The 26,094-nt window shown below is 45.5% G+C and overlaps 1 protein-coding gene across 4 annotated transcripts in view; it reads right to left on the bottom strand.

Moving 5' to 3' along the window:
• Nucleotides 1–2,202: 2,202 nt before the first annotated feature.
• Nucleotides 2,203–26,094, bottom strand: part of LOC120951814 (serine/threonine-protein phosphatase PP1-beta catalytic subunit) — a 35,648-nt gene continuing 11,756 nt past the window's right edge. For 3 of the 4 annotated variants that reach the window (XM_040370757.2, XM_040370756.2, XM_040370758.2), the window contains exons 3-8: nucleotides 12,557–12,637; nucleotides 4,947–5,078; nucleotides 4,623–4,838; nucleotides 4,407–4,546; nucleotides 3,742–4,080; nucleotides 2,203–3,660 (exon numbers count right to left, since the gene is read on the bottom strand). In XM_040370757.2, coding sequence (XP_040226691.1) covers nucleotides 3,553–3,660; nucleotides 3,742–4,080; nucleotides 4,407–4,546; nucleotides 4,623–4,838; nucleotides 4,947–5,078; nucleotides 12,557–12,637 — 1,016 coding nt within the window. In that variant the 3' untranslated portion in view covers nucleotides 2,203–3,552. The remainder of the gene's footprint in view (nucleotides 3,661–3,741; nucleotides 4,081–4,406; nucleotides 4,547–4,622; nucleotides 4,839–4,946; nucleotides 5,079–12,556; nucleotides 12,638–26,094) is intronic. The other variant, XM_040370759.2, reaches the window with a different exon arrangement.

Genomic DNA, 26,094 nt, shown 5'->3' with positions numbered 1-26,094 from the left:
ATTGAAGCAAAAATAACATAGAAAAGAAAGACTGCATTTGCGTCCGACAAAATAGCGCAGAAATGACTCATTTCTGCCAAATCCAAACGGTAATATGCATATTAAACAGCTCCATCCGGCAACTCTATTACCCCCAACGGCATACTATCCTGATTTGATTTCCTGGGGTTTATGAGCTTTAAAAGTGAATATTCGCCTTACTCCAATACCATAAACAACTCAAGACAGTTGCTCATCTTCTCTTCAACAGTAGCTTTCAAACAAAACATACTTTCATTTTTCCTATTTCTTTCCCGTTGTTCTCAGTTTTGCCAAGACAAACACGTCATCATCATAGTAACTAAATTTTAAATTCATCTTTGGAACGGAAAATAGCTCTAAACGGGGTTAAAATAATCCATTTTACTTCATTGCATTTCATCACTGTTGTATACTCGTGCACTTCCCTTTGGTGGTGTGTAAATGCATGCACAGTTGTGTTTGCTGCCAATGCTGCGCGCATGTTGAAAAAACAAAACCGATTCCTTTCGCCAAACGAGCAGCTGGAGTTAAAGCATTTTTTTTTTTTTTTGTTTAGATGAAGTTCTAAAGTTTGCATTTGAATTGTTATCGGGGGGGGGGGGGGGGGGATTTACAGTGCTTTTATAAATCATGCTTTGCCATCTCTAGTATGAATACTTTCTCAATGCACGCACACACACACACACACACGCATAAACAAGCTTATTTGCAGGGGCAAAATTATTTACTTGACCGGTGCTTTCCTTACACCTTTGATAGGGGTCATCATATCGGTCTCATATTTGATGATCTTTCATTTCTTTTTCTCACTAATCTCTTCACAGTGCGCGTACCATCTTCCCCACGCCGCTGATTTGGGTGGAACATATATTTCTACTTAGTTTCCAGAAGGCAATAAAACGATCAACCGAAAATAATCGGAAAATCTCTCTCTCTCTTTTTCGCTCTCTCGCTCTTTCTCTCATATGTTATGCACGGCATTGCCGTATTCCATCATCGCGTATTGAGTAATGTGTGTATGGGTGTGTGTATAGGTATGCATATGTATATCTACATTTATATATATAATTCTCTCATACGCGCATGCACATATTCCACAGTCCAGTTCAGAAGTTTGTGTTTGCATTTTGCACATTATTTTTCGCCCATGTACTACCATTATGTCCTCTACCATCACACCAATAATGGAGACGATCCGCGTTAATTTTGTCTTCTTCCCTCGCTCTGCTGTCTCACTTCGAGCACTCTCTCTCTCTCTCTCTGCGTATCTATGCTATGTATGGGAATCGATTTCATTTCCAATTTTGGAATTGATTTCCAATCATATTTTGCCCTCACAATGTTGAATGATAACATTATGCCCGCTACCACTGAATATGTTATGCATGATTTGTTTCCGTACGCGTGGTTTCGAGACTATAAATACAGATGCTTTACATATCATCTCTCCTGCCCTTTCCCTGCACTTCGAGTTCATAAATAATAGTACAGAATACAACCTTCACGCAGCTGTGGCTGGAAAGTGTGTGCACTCTTCAGATAGACACATGAGTGGCTCTAACACTATGACCGTGGTTGCTTAGTTTGTCCCTACAAGCAGGTGTGCTTTCACTCTTTGCATTCACTCGCAATGCTGTTTTTGCTGTTTTTCTTGTTGTTGTTGTTGTTTTTGTTGTTGTTCTTGTTGTGCTGGCACTACAGCTGTGGCTCAGCATGTCTTCATGCAATCTGTTTCGTTTATTTACGATCTCTCTATCTCTTGTGATATCGATAACAGAGTTGCCGGTACGATCAAGAGTTTCCATATTTCCTTGCCACACATTTTACACTTGCATGTCTTTCCTATTTCTTCTAACCCTGTGTGTGCCACTTTGGCAAATTACATTTGTCGGCTTAATTCACATATTTTGCCCTAGCAATCTACTATTGCTATCGCTTTAGTAAGCTTGTTTTATCATCGCTCTCTTACATCAGTGTTTCTTTTCGCCCCATACTGCACACAAAACACGCCCACAGTGTGCAAACAGCTTCCGGCTTTACCGATGATGGTGCGCTGTTGTGTGTGTTTATTTGTTAACAATATCATGCGATAAAAACTACGTTATTATGTTTCTTTGCCCCGCATCATCATTCCTTGTGTTCATTAACCTCAACGGGCTTATTGTATCTTGTTTTTTGTTTTCTCTCCCTCTCTCTCTCTCTCTCTCTTTCCCTTTTGAATTCTCTCACATTCTCACTCGCTTCCTATATGCCGCAACACAGGGCGATAGTCATCGTCGTCTTCTGCCAACCGCATCGTTTGCCATTTGCCAACAACATTCTCGACCGACTTTCTTTTTGCAACAGTTTTCGCCTCACTCCCGCAGAATGTGTTTCATTATTGATCTATGCACAAACATTACACTGTCTTTCGAAGTACACCACTAACGTACACCGGGGGGGAAGAGGGTTATTGCTTCCATACACCCACAACAGAAGAATTGTTTTCAGTAGCTTAGGCGGACTGCACCTTGCATCGATCCAAGTGCTACGCCCTTAGCTGCCAAAGGAATTTTGCCGTGAGCCTGCCGAGGCACCGAAGGTGCGCAGAATAGGCACAGTCGAAACCACTGCCGGGCTATTACTGCCAGTAGCAACGGCGATGGTAGATGCGGTCGAATAGCCATGGACCGGCACTGACCGTTCCCTGGCTAGCGCGCCACTACTAATCACACTACTGCTACCACCTGCTGGATGCTGAACTCCGGCTGCAACCCAAATAGGGGTAGGCTTTGGTAGTGACACCGCCGGCGGATAGGCAGGTAACTGTCTACTAGCACCCGATGGTCCACTCGGTATCGCATGCGCTCCAGTGGAATGCAACAGGCTAGTAGTGGTGGTCACGATCGCTGTGGGCGGTGGGGAAAAGCAGGAACGGTCCGTGCCGTGCGATAGATCCTGCTGATACTGTGGGACGGGCTGGTGTAAGTGAAGCGCTTGCATTTGCATTACTGGTACCGTTTGTAACGACGGTGGAGGTGGTGGGGAAGGTAAGGAACAATCTTCTTCCTCCTCCTCCTCCTCCGCAGCTTTCAAGCACCGGTCAGTCAGTGAAGCATTCGGACGAAGGGACGAAGGTGTAGCAGGGCGTAAATGCGACGAAGCCGTACCGCCATCGATACTTGGCAAAGATTCGTCCGAAAATACTATTGCTTTTATTGGAACATGTTTCAGCGACATCGAAGACGATGGTACACCAGCGCCGGACGGTGCTGATGCAACGCCCGTAGATGATGATGTTGCAGCTGCTGCTGCTGATGCCGTATTGCCGTTCACTGTGTTAACTCGATCGTGGTCCTGGCAGTGCGCCAGATGCTCGGCCGCAGGATCGTACGGTACGGAGGTCCCGGTTAGCATTTCATCGTTACAAACGGCAATGGTAGAATCGTTAGTGGCATTGGTAGCGGTGTTTGCGGACGAACTGGCCGTCTGCGATGACTTCTTCTTGCTGCTGCGTCTCGTCAGGTAGCGGTTGAGAAGGGAGAGAAATTATTATTTCCGTTTATTGGTTGGATTCTGATTGCGCTGGGGCGTCTGCGGTCGCTGGTTGTTAGTACCGCTGTACTGATATTTAGCCTTCTTTTCCGACGGCTTTAAAATCTGCAAACATCAACAATAATGCATATTAGTAAATGGTTCCGCCGAGTGCCTTCAAATATACGCAGCGCGCAGTACACGTACCTGAAACGAACACATTAAATTTGCATCGACCGACATCATGCCGCCGGCATTGTCAAATTCACCACAGTAGTTCGGTGCAGAGAACAGCGTCACCAGCGATCGCCGGGCAAAGAACTCATACCCGTCCTCCACGACCTGATGCGCCCGGCAGATGAGATCCAGCTCATGGATTAGCAGAAACTTTGCCACAATATCTACGCCGAACGTGAAGCTAACGCCACGGTCGTTCTCTCCCCATCCTTTCACATCTTTGTCCGGATCGCTCCACAGCAGATCGCACAGTAGGCCCGTATCGGGAACATCTGTTGGTCGCATGATGCGTTTGATTTGTTCCATATGCTACAGGCGAACAAAAAATAAACCACCCTTGTTAGTAACCTCGAAACATTACAGGGTTATCCAGGGGTTCTCATAATTGTGGGACATTTCTTTGACTCTTTCTTATAGGGAAGTGAACTTCTAATTATGGAAATTGGACTCTATGGCACCCTTGTTAGACAGGCTGCTTGGAAATTTCTATTGGATTTGTCCAACAAGGGTGCTATGGAGTCCAATTCTCATTACATTAAGTTCATTTCGCTTGAGAAAGACTCAATAAAGTGTCCCACAGCTATAACAATTCCTGGAAAACCCTGTATTCACCAGCTAAAGCCAAAAACTCTTACGTTCAAATCCGGACTTAAACCTCCGTGACAGCAGAAGATTTTCTCATCAATGATGGCAGCGATCGGCAGGCAATTGAAACAGTCCGTGAATGTTTTCCACAGCTTCACATTGTACCGCCGCTTGCACTCGTCATAGAAACCTGCATTTAAATAGAAACGCATTCAATAGTCTCGACCCGTTCGTGAGCATCCTCCCCCCCCCCCTCGCTTTCTCACCATATATCCTATTAATACTGGCACACTCGTGATTTCCGCGCAGCAGGAAAAAGTTTTCCGGATACTTGATTTTGTACGCTAACAGGAGACAGATCGTTTCCAGCGACTGCTTGCCTCGGTCCACGTAATCTCCCAAGAATAAATAATTGGCCTCCGGGGGGAATCCACCGTACTCGAACAGTCGCAGCAAGTCTGTGTACTGGCCGTGTATGTCACCTGCAAAGGAGGGCAAAGCAGGTTCATGAGCAACAGGATTTCTTTTTGCATAACAACAATAGCACATCATTAAGCACCCCACTTCACAGTGAATCGCACACTACTTACCACAGATTTTAAGTGGAGCCTCCAGTTCCAACAGGATTGGTTGTTGTAGGAAAATTTCACGAGATTTTAAGCATAGCGCACGAATTTCTTCCTCTGGCATAGGTACCGATTTTCCTGGACGACATCCCCGAACTGCGGTGAAAAGAAACAATTTAAAATTCAAAATAAAAAATTGTATTACCAATAATTCAACTGTGCTATGCTCAACTGCGTCACAGCGGTGAATGGCTAACAGAAACAGAATACCCAAACGCTGAAATCATATAAATTCAGCAGATGGATTAGACCTAATTTGGCTGCCGCTATTAATAGTTATATTTCCCCGGAAGTCATATAATTCTTGCTTTCCCTTTTGCACAGCGCGTAAAACGAATTGTTCAAATGCGGCTTTAATTAAATTATCCACTTTGCACAAGTGGAACCACCGTGCAGTGAAAAGAAGAACAGCACAAAGCAGGGAAAAAATAACAGTTTTCTTACGAACCAATAATTCGTGTTGTATAACCAGTGCATAAAAGGTCGAAAGGTATTGTAAGGTTGCAATAGATGCATTCATAATATGCCTTTTTGTTTTCAACGCAAAATATTATTCTATTTTAAAACATAAAGATACGTCGTTGACATGCCTAATTTCATTCCAGTTTCCAGTGTAATCAAGTAGTTTGAACCATGAATCCAGATACTATTTACTTACAACTGTTCTATCTGGTTGATTTAAGCTAGAGCTCCTTCTACACATACATGAATATCGATGTTTTACTCAGACCATTAAAATAGCTTGAACTGTTAAAATAAATATTCGATAAAATGAAAGTTAAGTAAACTTTAATAAGTAAATCAAATATGTATTTATGTAATCGTATAGCAAAACAGAAAAAAATAAAATTGCTCTGCCAATACTATGAGAATGAGAGCTTTCTAAATTATAGCTAGCAAGATCAATGCCTTGCTACAAAGCACGAATGCAGTAATGGCAACAAGCGCTAGGCGAATTCGTATTCCCTTGCCGAACCATCGCTGTGTGCGGAGGAGGAGCTAATCAAACCGAAACGATGTATTCATTCGCGAAACAAGCCGCCACAAAATTACCTTTCCGCCCAGCCAGCTCTCGGCTTACCAGGCTAAACAATGATTTGGGGCGAAGATTTCATGCCCATTTCCAGAGAAAATTCTAGTTCCTCGGAGTGTAAAATTTGCCGCATGTCAGGGAACTACATTGGCGGTACAGCGTTTGCGGGCGGGCGCTGACAATGGGCGGACGATTTTAATTGCACCTAATTTACGATCAACGAACAAACCCGGTTGCAATCGGAACGAGAGAGAAAAAAAAACACACACACACAGCAAAACGTGACCAAAAAGGAGGTAACAACACCCACTCCGCGTGGCGGTGGCCGGGAGTTGCACACGCCCGATTGTATTTGATGAAGCTGGGTCCCCCCACCACCACAACTCAAGCTTCTCCTCTCAAGGGTGTTATTATAATGGTGACGTCGCTGTTCGTCGACAATAATCACCTAGAGGGGGGTGGCCAGCCAGAGGGAGTAGGTAGAGTTCGGGCCGTTTAAATCGTCATCGGCAGCATCGCGTGAGCTTAATCGAATGCAATTGATGTACGAATTAATAGCAGCCGTCAGCCGGTAACAATAGCGGCAGCACGCGTGCTGTGATGTTGGTAGGTAGTAGTGTTGGTAAAATAGTACACGTTCGCTAGGAATTAGATGCGCTAGTACCCGGCACTACGGATATAACATCAATCGTACCCGTTTCGGCTGCTACGCCCCACAATTACACCTTTTGCGCCTCTACATTCTTCGCACAGCACAGCGAACCCCGGCAGCACTGATTCGATGGATTGAGCAAATTATAGCTTTGGAACCACGTACCAGATGCAAAATACACGCCATGCGTCTAACTGCTCTAGTATCACGCAATACTTTCGTTTATACGTCAAATCGACATCGAACTCCCCGCACGGAAATTTAGTTCCTTCTCAGAGCTTATTAGACCTTGTTCTTTTTGCAACCGAAACAGTTTAATTTAACCATAATTTAACCAATTTGTCGTTCTTACATAAACAGATATTTCTTCTTCGAGACCTCTGCCGATTGAAATCATGCATTATCACACTTAATCGCAAAGCTTAAAGCCAATCCCACCGCCATAAAGTTAGTAAGGGCAATGACGTCCGGACGTGACACGATGGGACAAAACGAATGCATTCCCCGCATGCGACAATCATTGCAACGGCCATGTGTATCACTCGTGATTCGCATCTCATCCCGTCGACAACTGGCACCGATGTTATCACGGTGCAATAGTTGCTGCTCGTTGTTGAAATATAATCCCCTTGCCGGGAGCAAAAATGCCACAACCTTTCAGTACCATTCACGGGGAGCAGAACTTGCCATAGAGCGAACCATAGAAAAACAAGGTAAATAAACAATCGAGTTGTTCTAAATCGCCCAACCGTAACGCTCCTCCAACTTCGCGTGAACATACACACACGCACGGAGGAACACACCAACAACACTCGCTACCGGGGTGGTGTCCGGTGGCAGTAGAATCGTTGGCCATGAACTTTACACGAGATGTGGGAGAAAAAGGTGGAGAGCTATCCCTACCCCTGTCCGCTATCTGAAGTGCTCGGTTCCGCGCCAATATTCGTCCGGTAACCCACCCACCTTCCATCCGTGCGCGGCATTTTGCATGCAAACTTTATAGCTGGAGGGTAGCAAAAGGCGGCAGTAGTAATTTGTCCAGACACCATCACCAAAAGCACCGCGCCGCAGCAGCCATGCAGCGATGACGCGCATTCTCACCCTGATGACAGTTTTGCGTAACGGTTTGAATTGTGCGCAAATGCACAAGGCGCTCACAGTGTGCACATAATGTGTGCGGGAATGAACGAAGGCGCTCATGTCGCCTTACCCAGACGTAATGCTTCAGAATCCCACGGAATCGTATTGGAATGTTCTAACAACACACAATCAATGGATTCTGCTCTTGACTGTACTGTAATTGTTGCAGATATCAATTGTTTGCCCTTGATGACATTCTAAATGATAAGTAAACAAATAAATGCTAAAAATAAAACAAATTGTGATAAAATATTCCCCGATTGACGAATATTCAGCATTAGAAAAGCAGCACAACAACATTCGCCGAACATGCATAATGGAAAGTAGGTTTAACACAGGTAACGATTAGTTGACGTTTCCTGGAGATACAATCCTATAGATTGACCTAGAGATTCCTAGAAGTACCGAACGTTACATCAACTTTGCAGGAGAACGTCGCGCGTTCCATGGTTACCTCACGACACCTTTTTTACGTAACAACATTGCAATCGCTGACCCACAGACACACACACACACATTCATACAATTACACAACTATTACTGTACCAGATATATCCCTAGTGTGCAAATATACTGACCTGAAACGAAAATATAGAAAAAAGAGGAAAAAAACACAAATACATTAGTGACGCACGTTTTACAACACTGATTTTAATTAAAGAAACTACACAAAGTATAATGCACATTTATGTTAACCTATCTGCAGAGCATAAAACATCCGTAATAATCATTCAAACACACACTATATGCTTTACAGACTACGACTAGTGGAGCTAGAGGAGCGGGAGCTTGGATTACATTGGACAACAAGATAAACCCCTTTCTAAAAGGCTTAGATAACAACAACTTTAGGGGTGAGCAGGGGTTTAGCGGACTTGTAGTAGAAGGAAACGTAAAGAGGTGTAGAGAGCGAGCAAGACAGAACTTTCAGATCAGAATAGATACACATTCGAGCCAACAATGCCACCTAAGTAAAAGCATGCTTAAGATTAACTCGCAGATTTTAAAGAATACAGCAAACACAAAACGACAACACTTCATACAAGCGAGAGAGGGGAACTGTTCGGAGATATATTTGGTTGCTGTTTACAATGTCCTTTAAATGATTTAAATAATTGTACTTCAACACGGTCCACAGCCCAACTTACGGCTAACACGATCTATCAAGTAAGCAGTAGCACGTTCTCCACTGTTGCCTACCACTTTTATATAGAACACAAGACAGATTGCTTGAAATAAAACCCTTTCCACCATTCGCCATTTAAGCCTTAATTTGGTGAACGCAACGAAAACCACCAGAAACAATCAACCGCTGAGCTACACCAACATAAAGTACGGTAGACGGTAAACGATCCGGACGGTTTCAAGCAGTAATCTGCTCCCCCCCTCTCGACCATGGTTTAGTGGTTGTGTGGAAGCAACGCGTAGCAGCTCTACCATACTGGAAGTTTAATTGAATCATCAAATATTAATCGTTTGATTAGTATGTAGCAGTCTAAAGTGTGAGGTTTATAAGCAGCATAGATAAAAGGCGTAACCACTAATCACATTTCTGGCGTACCAAAAAAGCACAAACGCCCTCTGGCTGTGAAAACCCACATTATTACAAGAATATATATTTGGACAACCTTTCGTAAAACAGAATCTTTTTCAACAAACGCTTATTCATATATACTATTTCCTCTTTTTCTTGTTGCCCTATTTGCTTCTGTCCTGCTCACGCCAGCAAAGACGTTGAGCGTGCGCAGATGGAGACGCCCGGTGAATGTTATCGATGTGCCTTTTTTGTTTAAGTTTAGCTTTAAGGCAATGGAAGGTCATTTGGATAAACTGGCAACACCCACCCGCATATACGTGTGGTCGGCAGCAAAGTTATGAACCACAATCGGTTGAAGATTTTCCGCCACACTGCAATCAATCATCAACCGCTCAAACCTACGTAAAAGAGCAACAAAGCTGTAGGCGCTGGGTTGCTCTCACACGCTGATCCATCACCGTCCGACACCGTCATTTGAATGGGGGTCGTGCGATAAGAAAGGATCGCAAACCCGAACCGACCAAGCAACCACCAGCACACACCTACACACGCCCAAAAGGATGGTGTTGTGGCTGAGCGAACCCGAATAGATAAACTAGGCGTGAGAGGGTGATACTTTCCATTCTCTTTAGGATGCGTGACAGGTAAATCAATCCATCCACCAAACACAATTATCGTTTCGTGCAATAAACGCGAAAGGTATCGTTTCGTAGAATCGTTGCTTTCAGCAGCTATCGATGGATAATGCAAACAAAATTATAGACACAATCGAACAACCACATCCGGGACGGGTAGGAATGTGCGGCTCTTGACATAGCTTATCCTGTGTGAAAGTTTACGCAACATGACGGGGCGAGAGGCTGTTATCTTTCCAGTCGTAAGGCTAATAGATAGTGACGCATGTAGCGGAACAATTAGACCTCTGGTTCGTGAGAAGCATGAAGACTCGCTACTGCAATTAATACATGCTATCTGAGGCATAGGGGAGTATCAAGCAAATCCCTTAGACATTTTAAAATAATACAGAGGTTTATTGTTAAAACATCGATTTGCAACTCCCAGTCCATTCCTAAAAACTATTGAAGAAAATGAATTATCTTAACAAATTGCACAACTCATTCATGATAGAACTCAACGAGAGTCTATCTTTTTATTTACCTGTCATTACCCAGCAGAAAGATTACACTAAACGTATTTTTATACCTAAACAGTTTCCTTCAGTTCCCAGCCTCGAACCACAAAAGCCTTAGTGTGTGGAGATTAAGATTGATTGCGATGAAAGTTACCATTGATGTATCCTATAGTACCCGCATTATTTACTCACTTCAATGCCTTCGACAGCCGACGACATCCCCCCTAGACTGAGGCCCGTGGTAACGGCCATGGAGCACATTTATCTAGCCAAACGATCATCCAATTAAGTCATAAACGATAGCAACAACAATAATAATCGCAATAAAATATGGCCAAGCCGAGCAATATAACCCTTCAAGCGCACACGCCACACCGCGTTGCCTTCGCCAATCCATCCATGATAATGACATTGACAGCTAAATCTGCAACAACCAGCACACAACAACGAAACAACGCACGTTCGTCGCCGGTGCTGCATGCGGCACACCAGAGAAAGTTCACCCGACCGCGAACGGACCGAATAAACAATGCTGCTGGTGGTAGTGGCTGTCTCTACGCCGACCATCGTTCGCCGCAGCCGCCGCTCGCTTTGTTTTCCAATCCCATCCCTGACGCAGCACCACGGCGGCCGGGGCACGTGTGAGTAATGGACATACACTGCGCAGTGTCCGGACGGCAACACACCAGAGTCGGCAGCTGAACGAACGCGGCTCCTGTTCGTCTTGGAGAAGATACGCTTCCACGGATTCGCTCAAGGACTCAAGTGACCGCGCACACGGCGGAGGGTTGGACATTTGCATATCCAATGAACGAGGGGAGAAGAAATGTGGATCCGGCATGTGGACGAACGAGCGAGATGCGCCAGTTTTCGCGAATTCATTCATGCATATGTAACAGGTTGTTGCTGCTGTTTGTTACCGATGTGTTCATCGGTCACGGATTGTGCAAAACAAATCCTTTATCGCCGGTTTCGTCGACGAGCTGTGTTTGCTGTATAAACACATGTCCTTATGATATTTCATCATTGAAAAATACATGCGCTACCTTCGCGTTCCCGAAATTTGGTTTCAAGTGTCAAGAGCTCAAAAATCCAAGAGATCAAAAATGCAATCTAAAGTATCACACTATACTCGCACTGTAGGACCTGTACTACGCAACATTATTTTTGCATGTCGAACTGGATAAACAAAACACCTTACCTTTGCTTCGTATCGTAGAACATTAGTTTATTCTACCGGTACATGTAAGTTAAATTAAACCATCAATTGGAAAGGTCGTCGACGAGAGTTAGTTTAGCTAATATGTTCACCACAGTGACTTTCACAATAATCAAACCAGCTAGCAACTGTAATCTACCAAACTGACAACTAAAACAATAACACAACTGCAGGCAAATAAAGTCTAATTCGAGCATAGAGTCGCCGGGTGTTCCAGTAAGAAAACAGGAAAACAGTGGAAATAGAACATACAAAAACAAACAACACAGCACGAAAGTATAGCTTTCTTCATTACAATACAACGGTTACGGGAAAACTAACAGCGAGAGATAGAGAGAGAGAGAGAGAGAGAGAGAGAAAGGGGGGGGGAGGGAAAGAGAGAGAGGGAGAGAGAAAGAGAGAGAGAAAAGGAGAGCAGAATACAAGACAGCTTGGCACGACATAGGACAAAACATGTCAGCAAATGCAGCAAAGAAACAGTCGAAAGGCACTTTTTAACACAAGAAAAAATGTAACAAACTCCTACAAAACGCTTTGCGCAATCGAAACAGTACGGGACAGATCAACAAAACTAGACGTGAGTCTTGGGGGAGGGAATGTAAAATTGGCAAAACGCAAAGGATATTAACCCTAATTGACAAAGGGAATGTTAAGTGAAAACCAACACAACAATTCAACACGGTCAACTAATCATACCAAATCATACCAAAAACTACTACACGAACGAATGCAACGAACATAACACTTCGCAAACGACGCAAACTGCGAAACTAGGCAAACAGAAACAAAGGAATGTGTTGTTTGTTTGTTTGTATTTTTTTTTTTTTATCATTCCATCAGTAGTAATTGCTCTATATGTACCCATGAAATCGTGGGAGAATATCTCTTTCAGTTTGCCCTTTTTCCGGGACTCTTGTGCCTGCTGCTGCTGCAGTTTGTGGGCTGCCGGCGGGTGTGGTGGAGGATGTGTGTGCGCGTTGTTTGTTGCATACACGCGAGACATAAACGATGAAGGGTGGTGTGTGGGCCGGCACAAAACGCGGGAATCGATAGGCAGCACACACCGTGGCCAGGCAGCGCACGTGAGAGAGAGAAAACACGGAGGGATTTCGATTGTTTTTGGTTTGCATTCACAGATGCCGTGTAGCGCCGTTGATCATCGCCAGACAGCAGGGGGGTAGTAGCGTTGTGCGCGTTGGTAGCAGAGTTCACGGTGAGCCAAAAGAAAGCAATAGAAAAGCAGCACATTACAGCATCATAAGGAGAAAGGAGATACATGGGCAGGTATATATGTGAGAGTGGGCGGCGACGAGTTTATGGAGCAATTGTTCCATCCGTGAAATTTGGGGATGGATCAGGAAGCGCGCAATGGCGATTGTATGTGTGTGAGATTGATCGTGATGATTTTTTTTAAACAGCATTTTTGTCATTTTTTACAAAACATTCGTATATTAACGCCAAATTTCAACGATTAATTGCCACACATATTTGAACAGTTTTAGATGTAGTGAGCATTTTCAGAACGACTCTCAGTCCCACACACGGTACCAAAGGCATTACAAATTACAATATCATCACCCGAATGGGGGAAGAAATAACGATTTGCACGAATTTTCCACATCATTTCACACACACACACACAAACCGTTACCGATAGTACGGTTGCGTCGTTGTCGAGCGTCAGATTTTAACAGTTCAAGTTAGTTTGCGCAGTAGTACACAGGTAGTAGGGTGGTGTAGTTGGTTTTTACAGTTGTTGCGTTTGTTGCGTACAAGAATCGTAGCGAAATCCAGTATTTTTTTTTTGTATTGTTTTAATAAAGCAGCAGGAAAAGAAAGAGAAAAAGAAAAAGAGAAACGGAACAAATAAATAAGGAAAATTCGAAATTTCGGACGTGTGGTGCGAAGAGAAGCAGCAGTAATCACACAACATATTATATGAAACAACGAACGAGGTTGTGTGTTTATCGAGAGCAGGAAAAGAGGGGTGGAAATTAGATACGCCAAACACAGGGCACACACACACACACAATGATGAAGCTGATACATGGAGGACGGATTGGGAGAAAAGGACGGTTGACTGACCGAGTCATGGGGCGCGCATCATTGATGTTCTCATGGTATTACTATATAATGCGCCGTCCCTTAATGGAAATTAGTGGCATGCCATATGACATATTATGATGCGTGATACAGAGCACAATGAAAGCGAGATCGAGAAAAACAACTCCTTCCTACACATGCACTGTGGGGAGGAGGGGTGGTCTGGAGTTGAATGTTGAGTAAGAGAAGAGGCTACACAGATGTTGATGGATAAAAATGTGAGCAGTAAAGATCGATATGGCCACACTGGACAATCATAATTATTAAACAGTAAAACAAAACTACCCCTAGCTATCCTTTCGAAGCTCTTGAAGGCTTCTTTGAATACTTCCAGGCATCATCAAAACTGTTAGGGAGAGTTAACACGCATACATTTCAACGCTTTAAATCCTTACAAGCGAAAGGTTTCACACCAAAGCCGAATCTCATTAGGGTATACGCGCCAACCGTGGAAACATCTCAAAACCCAATTTCCTGTCCAACGAAGCGCCACCTCCGCCGCCGCCGGTCAAACGTTAGCGCTGCTGCAAAATGTAATACTATTACCCCAGAGCAGTGCCAGATCTTTCTGGTGCCCCGGCTCGCACAGTAGTAAAACGAGATATAGAGAGCGCAGAGCAAAAAAAACCGGCGACACGTTGCGACACCATCACTAACGGACACAACGCCATCTTTTTTTCTGTCCACCCCCTCCCGACGTGTGCCCGGTGGTTAAAATATGGTTGCTGCTGCCGTCAGACGGCCGGACCAGAGCCACGGGGCACGAACCGGGGGAGAGGATTTCATTTTCAACCTAATTATTGCGCTCAAATTGAACCAGCGAACCAATTTCCCCCGTGCTCTTCACACGCTTTAAACATCATCGTCAACCTTCGTCGTCACCTGTCGTACCAATTTGTTGCGCGTTGTAGTAGTAGTCGTGTTGCTGCTGCTCCCACAGCAACAAATTTCCCTAAATCACCCTTTCCATAAAAAAAGAAATTACTTCTTCACCACCAGCAAGGGTCGACCTGTCCCGCTGGGATGATGTTCGAAACACCTTGTTTATCAAATATCCGTCGGTGCCGTGTTTCCCACTGGTGCGCGATGATGATGATGATGCTGCTGCTGCTGCCACTAGAGACTGTGTGCCGTAAACGGAAGCAAAGTGTGCCCGCGAAAGAAAGAATGTTTCACTCCAGGCACGCTCCGTGGCGAGGCCTTCCCAAATGGAAACAGCATCCGGGCGCGGGCAGCAAAGGCTAACTCGAGTAGTATTGAATTTATACCTTCTATCACACATCCACAAAAACGGAGGGTGCCACCTTGGCAGTATCTAACGCCCAAACCCGCTTCCAGACCGTGTGCTGAAAAGGTGTGTGTGTGTGGTGTTTGTGTCAATGACTTTCCGTGCGGCTCGCGCGGCGGCGCACGACGTGCACACCACACCGGAATTTACACATCCGGAAGACATATTTTTGACGCTCCCTGAGCCACGCCGACATCTTGGTGAAACTGAAACCGGAACCGGATCATTTACCGTATCAAAAGGTGATAAATATGTAACATTCAAGGGGATGCGGCAGAGCCGGACGATGTTTCGGTTACGAAACCGTGACGTAGTTGTGTCGAGGCGTTTCGTTTTTGCTTGTGCGAGACGACCCGCTTTGAGTGCAGAAAGGCCGCCACCCTAACTAAGTACAGCTGGGTCTGTAACGAACGCGGCTTAGCGAAGCGAGCGAGATGCGGCTTACATTACAATACACAGACGACGAACCTTTCTCCGTCGGAGTATAACCAATCCATTCGGAGAACTTACGAGTTACGTAAAAAGCACGACGTTTGTCTCTAGGGATTTGCAAGAGGCTTTCGAATGATATTTTTGATTAATTTTAAACACGCTAGTTAAATTCAGTTCAAACAAACGTGTATACCATCGCAAACAAAACCTTTGCTGTGCCGGTGCATACTTGCACACTTCCATGCACACTGATATTGAGCGCCAACCGTGTGAGAAAATAAGTGCTAATAGTTTTCTTTTCTTTTTTGCATTTTGCATTTTGATGTATCGTGCCAACAATGCACCCCGGGAATGCACACACCAGTGCAGGTTACGTCCAGCTCCGTCAGTCAAACACACGACACGTGCAGCCGATCGAACAAGACACATGACGTGGTGGCGCAGGCATGGGTATTTGTGTGTTAGTTTAAATTGTTTGACATGGTTCCATGATATTCCATGATTTTTCTCTCTCTCTCTCTCTATCTCACTTTATCGTCACCACGGAGTGTGCTCCGGCTAATCGATATAGTCATGAAGTTCAGTATGTAACGCGTGTCAAACGTTCCTCCGTTCTCTGGCAGGCGCGCATTACAGGAACAGTGTGTTTGGTTATTGCAAGAAAAGCAAAGCGAGATCAACATCGATTATATTGAAGAACATTCAAAATAACATTATTCTTCGTATGAAACTACTGAAAATTTAATTGATTCACGGGTCAGACACACAACAGAAGCTCCATAAATCTTCAACCTAAAAAAAGTAATCCCCCAGTAGTACTCAAATGCACGTGTCGCGACTTGACACAATAGTTCAATACATCTTTGCATCACTTCTCTATCATGCATTAGCATCATATCATGATGGCATCTATTGCAAACAAAACAAACTGCAACTACTGCAGCAAAATGGACCCGACATCATCGCACACACACTGGTGGCAATCAAAAGTGATGAAAAATTGCTCCAACCGACCTTTCTAACCCCAGTCTGTTTGAGTGACATGTTTACACTAGTGATGGGTAAAGTTGGCAAAAATCCGGAGTTGATTCCGATCCGACGCCGGTGATTTCGGAACCGACTCCAGAAGGTAGATCCGCCCAGCATTATCCGGAGTCGTTCAGAATCATCCGGAATCGGTTGGAGTTGGAGTCATCCGGAGTCGTCCGGAGTCATCCGAGGTCGTCCGGAGTCGTCCGGAGTCGTCCGGACTCGTCCGGAGTCGTCCGGAGTCGTCCAGAGTCGTCCGGAGTAGTCCGGAGTAGTCCGGAGTCGTCCGGAGTCGTCCGGAGTCGTCTGGAGTCGTCCAGAGTCGTCCAGAGTCGGTCTTCAACACAAAGACCTGTATACAAAGTGCACGTGCAATTCGAAAGAAAAAAAACACAACGAAATGAAATGCCTGATCGCAACCACATTGCACCGGACGGTTCCTGTTAACTCCGACCAACTCCATTTCGGATTGACTCCGATTGACTCTACACTTGGTCGACTCTACACGACTCTGAATGATTCCGACTCCGGTCGACTCCGACTCCTAACTCCGAGCGACTCCAAACATCTCCAGACGACTCCAAACAACTCCGGGCGACTCCCGACGACTCCGAATGACTCTGGACGATTCCGAACGACTCCCACTCCGCACAACTCCGAAGAACTTCGAACGACTCCGGACGACTCCAGACGACTCCGGACTACTCCGGACGACTCCGGACGACTCCGGACGACTCGGATTTTGCCGGAGTCGGAATCGGAATCAGACTAACAATAGCCGGAGTCGGATCGGAGTCGTGGGTGCGCTCCAAAGAGCACATCACTAGTTTGCACCGACAACAATCGAAATGGTGCTTGTTTTTTTAGCACTGTCTCTCTTGCCAGCACTTGGAAGGTCGTTTTTGATCAATGTGTTATGATTTCTGCGCACTTTCTCCCGTCGCCTCTTCCGGGTCGATGAAATAGGCGCAAGGCGCGATATGGTGGTACTGATTTAAGGCCGACCTCCAGCTACTCTTCCTTCTCCTCTCTGCCGAAACTCTTTCTAGCTTCCAGGTCAATGTGCGCATGCAATATTACGAGATACGGCACCGATTCGCGCAAGCAAAACAACATTTGACCCTGAAATGCCATCGCATCGCTTTACCGAGCAATTTATTCTTCCACACAACAGAATCATTTTAGCGGCGATCAAACAAAATATCATTTGAAGTTTAGGAAGATGGACACCCTTCCCAACCAAACTCCCAAACCTCCGACACAGCACTAGGGTCTCTCGTCTCGCTTTTAAGTTCTGGGACTGGCTAAATATGTAACGATCTAAATCCAACACACATCAAAGAAGCTGGCGGTGTGCGATGTCTGTTGAAAATGCGCAATGACCTGCAAAAAAACCACCCGCCCCATTTTCACCGCGTTTCGTGGGATGCTAAATTTAGAAGCATATGTTTAAACCATCACCAGAAACCTAGTTAAATCATTGAGGACCATCATCTAGACATTGGCACCCTAGCCCTCCCCTGTTCTGTACGAAAGTTTGAGGATTTGAGAGGAAGGATACACAGGAAGTGGAAAGAAACCCCGTGACATACATTTTTCACGGTCTTGTTTTTTAGTGCTGTCGAGTTTGTTTAGTGTGGGGCTTGTACCGTCCTTGTGTGATACCAGATTTTTGTTTGTGCCGTACAAACAAGACACCCACAACATCAGGCCCCATACAGTAACAGGTTTTAATTGGATTACTCTGTTTTTGTTGCCTTTTTTACTTGCTTTTATGTTTTGTTTAACAATTCAATTTATTCTTCTGCTTAATCCTATGGTTTGCTTAAAAATAAAAAACTGCCTAAAATCTAAACTAAATCGATACGCCAAACATTCCAGAACATTGATTGCATTGCTTAAAAGGCAAATTGTTATTGATTGCACATTTCACAGTCCCCCTATGTTATATCTTTACCAGCCCGACGGGGCGTATGAACCTCCGCGGCTAAAATACGTCCTGCCAGCTGTGTATGTGTGTATGTTTTTTAAACAAAACAGATTAAACATTTAATGGATTTTCCCCAACAGGAGACCGCCGGCATTTCCCGGCCCAAAAGCACTCCCGCCGCCGCACGTTCGCTTTACACATGCTTATCATTCGCTTCCCTCGCAACTAAAAAAGCTCGCACACGAGACCCATTTCTCCTCACAGCAACAGCAATCAAACACCCCCCACTCACCCTGGGCTCACGAACACAGCCCAAAAAAAAGGCTAAGTTTGAAAGTAATTATCTACCCTTCGAAAACTTTTCCCAAACAACTTTGATACAGCGCGCTGCTGCTGCTGCTGCTGCTGTTATAAATTGGACCACCCCTTACGGCCTAACCTCCCACGTTGGTTCTTCTATGACCTTCAAGGGCTAATACATTTACAGGGCGTTCTGGTTAAATGTATGTGTGTGTGTGTGTGTGCTGGCAACAGAAAAATACATTAAAACGCATTTGAAAACTACTTTCATCGGTGCAAACGTTGCCCTTTTGCAACCCCGTGGTAACTTTTTCCCTCGCTGGGAGAAATGGCGTGGAAATAAAACAATAACCTCATCTTCCCACCCACCAGGAGAAGAAATATTATATCAAGAGTTGGTAGAGCCTCAATAAAAAACAATGGCTTGCATCGTATCTTGTTAAATCGATTTTGCTTTCTTGATGCTTCATCACTGCAATTCTTGGAAAAGTGTAATTGCTTTAGCAATCAATCGAACGGCATTTGCTAGAGTTCAACTCAATATAGTTTATATAAAATGCTCATCTACCATACATAGACACAACACACGCACAGTACGTTCGGAAGAGCCTATGCAACAACATTAATATAATGCTGCCCTGCCACTGAGCGCAGAGAGTACCTCTCTGAAACCGAACCGATATCAGTGCAGAAAATTCAATCAGCAAGAAAATTAATTATTGCAGCGCACAAGCAGTGCACGCGTCTCCATTGTGATGGAGAGTACCTCCATCCACTGTAAGAAAGTTTTTCCTCCGACCTCCCACCCACCCACAGTACTTTTCCCGATAAATCTTCCAATCGATGCACAAGTCCTGCTCGGCTGCGGGCCTGACAGCAACTCCTAGGATAAGGAGCAACAAAAAAAAACCCTCTCACACAGCAGCAACAGCAACTACCCGACCCGCCGCACCATAAGCTGCAGACCTTCATCGCCCCCCGATACGGCTTTTACTGGTTTCAACGGAAGCCATTGAAAAGTGAGAAAAACGTGATCTCAACTTGAAGAGCCCTCGAGAAGCGCGCGCAGAACGGAGAGCATGAAGGGAAAAGCTGCTGCCAGTTGCTTGGGTTTTAGAGTTATGTTCTTACTCCCTTCGAGCGAAAGGTCTCTGCCACACAGCTGTCCCTTCTACGCCCTCGAACAGTTCCCCCCCACTTTCACCTCATCCTCCTCTCTACAATTTTGTCACAACTTATTCAACGGTGAGTGTCATGGTCAACGCACAAAAACCCCGTCCTGAAATGACACAACCAGTGACGGGTGGAAAGGTGAAGAAACCATCTTCCCCGGTGACGCGGGGAAAACTGCACACACCCTGCCTTTCGCCAATCGTGCGTCCCTTCTCTCCCACCCTCTTTCTCTCTCGCTCTCTCGCTCTGTCCACAGTACAAGTATAGCATACTTCGCGGTTAACCACCACAACCACAAGCAGCCACACAATTTAAAGTTCGTTGTGTCCAGCCACCACACCACGCTGGAAAATGGGAACGCAAACCGAAGGAAGTAACCATCCTTCAACTCACCTCTAGAAGCTTCAACAGCGCTGCCAGAAGCAGTAGAGGATAGAGTATACACTAAGTAACAGATCGATAGCACCAATCCGTTTGAATTGGTGAAAAACAAATGACGATAAATGAGGTTTAGAACTACAAATACAAGCATGAATTTTCCCATTTATTTTCCCTTAAATTGCCACTTGTTGATTCGGGGGGTTTAGTGGGTTGAGGATATGACAACATGTTTGCCAATTGAAAATGTGCATGGAAAGAGGTAGCCTATAATTACACTTTTGGGGTGAAATAAGCATCATTCATAATTTGAGCAAAAGTGTCTTTCAATTTCCCATTTTATACCGAAGAGTCTATTAAACAAAGACGGTGGCGTGCTGCTACAGCTATGGCACGGAGTGTGTATAACAGTTTGTATAACAGTGTGTGGCAGCGCGTAGGCCCCACGTGCACTGTGGCTTTTTAGTCGCGCATACACACACACAAACACACCGCGTTCATCTATCGATTTTCTCAACCCACAAAGCTGGGACACACTGCAAAAAGCTCCTTATCGTCCTCTCGCACCCCAACCGTCCCCCTCCCAGTCACCCCGGATGTAATAGATAAGGAATGGCACAACCGCTCGCTCCGCTCCTGCTGCTGTCGTTCGCTGCGCACCAGAGCAGGAAGAAACGGTCGTCGAGTGAAAAACGTCATTTGACATTTTAAATTGCATTAGAGCAGTTTGCTGGCTGCAAGAGTGTTGCATGCCCCTCTCCATCGGTTCCCCTTCGTGAGCGAGAATCTGATTTACAGACCGTTCCCGGTGTTAAATATTCAAGCAAAATGCGCCAGCAGCAACAAGTACGAGTGTGAGAGATAGAGTGAAAGGGAGAGGGAAAGGGAGAGAGAGAGAGAGAGAGAGAGAGAGATAGAGAGAGAGAGAGAGAGAGAGAGAGAGAGAGAGAGAGAAAGAGAAAGGAAAGCGCGCGTGAACGGCATGCAAGAAATATGCAGCGAAGCTACCGTGCCAACGGTTTTCCGATAAGAAAAAAAGTACAACACCAACACCTTGACCAACTGCATTTATGTGGAAGGAAGAATTTTCTTCCCATTCCGCTTTGCAGCTTATAAGGTGCACCACCACCTTCAGCCGTACCATGCCACACACGTTTTCGATCGATCGACTCCTGTTGGAATCACTTTCTTCGGCACGATTCTCATCGGCGGCGGGCGGGCAGGTTGGCGGCACTGAAGCGGAAGCGCCAGGAAGGACAACCTCAGGAAGTCGATTTGCCCCCGATGTCGCTCGCCCCTCTCTACCCAAAACCCACCACCACCACCACTTCGTGACTCCTGTACAGAGAGGGGGGTAAACTGTTGAGTTTTCCCTACACCTCATAACAAACCATACACACACACATCAACCACCTTCACACTACCTTCTGTTGCTTCTCGCAAGGGAGCCGAGCCAACGGGACCATCATAAAACCAGTGCTGCAGCAAACAAACACTGGCTGGCGCCTCTACATGGTCGTAAACTCGGTAGCGTGCACATTTCGTGTCAAGGACATTCTCGATCGAAAAGTTAGTTGCCGCTATCGGGAACGCCAATCCAACGGCAGGAGCAACACACACAGCAGGACCGGCGTAGTGATGGTTTCCCTGGGCGGGAAGAAAATCACAAATAAAGCGCACAATGTGGGTGCGTGTGTGTGTGTGTGTTTGAGCGCGCTACTGCCTGCCTGTTGTAATGTAATTATGCATTATAAGCACGGGAATGGAAAAAGGGTAGCTGCGTCGCGAGTTCTGCAGGGGTTGTGGGTCAGTCAGCGCCATAAACGCGAGCGCACAGCACAGGAAGTTGGAAAACTAGGCTAATGGCAAACGAACTTCCTTCTTCTGCGCTTCAGCGCCGCCTGTTGGTCCTCTCTGCTGGATGGATTTATTCATTGCTCTGTGAATTTGGGGCGAGGCAGTGATATGAATAACCCCAAAAAAAAGTCCAAAACAAAGAGCAAACATTGCACCTTCTTGCGTACAAGCAACGTTCTGGATAAAAAGAGGTTTCGCTAAAAATCGAAAATATGCTTATCGCCACCACCGCCAAAACGGCTGGCTAAGGGCGTGAACGGATTAACCTTCAAAGGTTACTTTCTTCTGGCGGGAAACTCAACCGCAGGCGAGAGCCGGGAATGTGGAACTTCTAATCCAAACTACACACAGCCCCCCCCCCACCACCGTGTCATATGTTGTTTGTTTTGCAGTTCATCAGGCAAGCTAATATAAAGCAAACAAACCGCTGATGAGCTGAAGGCGTGTACCAGTTCATCGGAAAGCCGCAGCACGGAACCGTTTGTGCCAGTCTGAGTGTGTGTTTGTTTATATGGATGATCTAATGTAGAAATAGCGCAACACACAACGCGGGAAACGCGTCACGTTTTGGGGCGTGGGGGAGCTCTTATTAATACCATAACATGCAAACACGTTTGCGTTATATAATTAGAGCAATTTAAACAACAAACCCCCTTACCCCTGAACTGGCGTGTGTGTAAGTATAAAAAAAGGTTCTAAAGCATGGTGAGTGAGCAATCTCCAGACTGAATTAGAATTTAAAATTGTTTTGGGTGAGAAAATGGTGTTGCTCTGTTTCTTTTTTATTCCCCCTGCAAACATATCATGCTAGAGATTCCCCCCGTCCTTATCTTGGGGACGAGGCATTGCACGTCTGGCACGAAAAATGAGCGCGCAACCGATCGCGGTAAACTCGCTCAAGGCTCAAGAATGCGATAAGATAGCAGCAGTAGCAGCACGGGGTCTTCCCGCTGCACGTTTGCAAACACAGCAGCGCCAACGATGAAGCCGTGTTTCACCAACACGTGTATTTCAAAACGTGTTTCACACATGCTGTTTCACACAGGACTGCACATACCTTTGCAATCCTTTGGGATTTAATCTTCACACAAATCCAGCCATATCCTTTTGTGCACTCATTAAAAAGTGATAAAATACTCTAAAATCTGCACGTTTACAGTCATTTACGGGAGTGCTTCAGTGTAGTGGTGAGAGCTCGGAATCGGACCTACTCGATTTCGATTCCGTGTCCAGAATCAATTCCGGAGCCGATTCCGATGTTGTAACCGATTCCGATTACAGAGCCGGTTCCGAAATCGGCTCCGGAATCGATTCTGGGATCGGAATCGGCTCCGGGATTGATATAGGGATCAGAATCGGCTCCAGAATTGGATTCGTTTTTGAAATCATAATTTGCTCTGTTAATAGAATCAGGATTGACTCTAGAAATGGAATTGAAAATCACAAAAAAATGAATCTCCATGAAAATGAATCGTTTTCAATTAGTTTTTTTGCGCCTATCAATATTTCGCATCGTTGCACCCAAACGCCTATTCCTATGGAGATGCCGAAACCGAGTCCGTTTCGAAGCAAATTCTGATTTTGGAGCCAATTCCAATGCCGGAGCTTGTTTTGATTCCGGAACCAATTTCGGAGTCAATTCCGGAACAAATTCCAATTCCATAGCCGATTCCATAGCCGATTTTGGAGTTTATTCCGCAATCGATTCCGGAGTCGATTTTGGAACTGATTCCAGAATCGATTCTGGAAACTGATTCCGGACCTACGGAATCGAACCTTCCGAATCAATTCCAGAAAACTTCGGAGCTAGCCGGAATCGATTCAGACAAAATTTTCATTTTTCCCATCACTACTCCAGTGGTATAAATGTAGTTTAAAATTAAATACAAATTAATCCCACCCAACAACCGAAACGCTGGCACCAGCGCCCCCCACAGACGACTGACGGTAGAGCGCTATGAGCGATATACCCCCCAAGGCACCATTGAACTTGTGCCAAAAATTCACTACCAAACCTTGGAATAATGTCTGCCGTCAGCCAGAAAACTTCAAACACATCGAACCTGCTCGTTGCGCCCTGCACTAACTGCAGAACTTCGAATGGTGAAAAACCTATTTTTGGACGCATCGCAGGAGCGTAGCATAATGCTGTTTGCCAGCGAAATCGGTTCTGACGACCGTACCCACCCACACATACACCACACACCGCCTGCGTCACACGCTATTAGAAGGGTGAGGGCGGTTCCCTGCCGGCAAGGTGGAAAAGCAATCCATACATCAAAACGCGATGAAACCTTCCGCTCAATGGGAAGGATTTAGATTGGATGCCGGAAAATTGAGCATTGGGTTTGAAAAGCCATAACGAACTTGCCACATAGCCACCGTACTATAATGTTGCTGTAGAGTCGCCTGCGTCGACCGTATGCGACGACATGGTGTGTGATGCGTGTGTGGAAGAAGCACGACACAGTTAAGGACATCACAGAGAGAGAGAGAGAGAGAGAGAGTAAGAGATAGAAAGATGGAAACAGTTTGCCCAAGCAGAAATAAAAAAATATTATTCGGCAAACGGTGGAAATCGGGCACTGGCTACTGGCAACCACAAAAACATTCGCGTGTGCGTGTGTGCGATTGCTTGAACAGAAGTGGGGGAAACGATTGGGGGAACAGTGCATGAAGGGGTGTTTCCTCACACATTAGCAACCAGACACGTTAAAAATAGAAATCCATTACCCATTGACATGTTTCGATGCGCGCAGAAGGGCACACACACACAGTTCCTCCTCCCCCAGGGGGAGTTGAATCGAGGAGTTTGGCTGGGGGAGATTATGACAGGTTCGTAATATGTCGAATTTAGCTTTACCTAGGCTAGGTACAGCCCTAACACGCGCGCTCCAAAAAAAAACACCCAACAACCACACACACTGGAGCGATTCCAAATTTTTGACCTGACCAAGGTCCATCAACCATGGACCATGGCTGACCATGGCGTTGGTATGTTGTGTTGCTGTGACAGCGCTGTACAGAGCGCTGTGTGGTGGTGTGCCTAGTTCCTAAAAATAGGAAGCAAAAGAAACTAATAAACAAATCTGTACGTAGTATTAATACAGATGTTGTAAGCAGCACACTAAACAGCAAATGTTGATTAGAAGAAGAAAAAGAACTTCTGAGCCAAGAACACGACCCACCAAAAGAAAATAACCGTATGCTGGGGGTGTAATATAAGGACGCAACCAAATATTGAACACTTTTCCTCGGCACGGTGAACCATTCGTGGGGTGAACATTAACTTCCAACGCCCAGCAACGACAACGACTAAGGGGCAACGCGTGGCACAGAGAATTACCCTTAACCCACCTACACATACACATAGTCGTAGGACACAGTTTCCCAACATACACTACCCCTGGTGGAGGGGAACGCATTAACGCAGACTGTGTATCCAAGCGATGTTTGATCGCTTCTTTGAGATACTGTGTTGTGCTCTTGGTTACACACCTTCTTCCACTTCCCAGTAGCAACAATTCGATCAGTTGATCCGTCAACGTAAATAAGCAAAGCTACCTCCCCTATCCAATCCCACAGGGTTTGTTAGACCATTGTCAGCGGGCATTGTGGCCATTCCCAGACCATCGACTCCGTGTGTCTGTATTTATGGAGCACTTTATGTCAATATTGGCAATACTGGGGGCTACCGCCATCATCAGCGGTCGGCGTGCGCTGTGGTGTGTACTCCAAATCCATGCCATAAACAGCAGCTAAAAGATGCTTTTTTTCCTCTTCTGCTAAAAATAGGATCAATACGCCGAGGGATGAGGGATGGTGATGACAACTGCGAGCTGTCGATTACTTATCATCCGGGCGCGAACTACTTTTGTGATGCAATCAAACAACCTGATGCAAATGTAC

The sequence above is a fragment of the Anopheles coluzzii genome, chromosome 2 (genome assembly GCF_943734685.1).
Source record: "Anopheles coluzzii chromosome 2, AcolN3, whole genome shotgun sequence".
Taxonomy (NCBI): domain Eukaryota; kingdom Metazoa; phylum Arthropoda; class Insecta; order Diptera; family Culicidae; genus Anopheles; species Anopheles coluzzii.
This window is presented reverse-complemented; position numbering and strand designations above follow the sequence as displayed.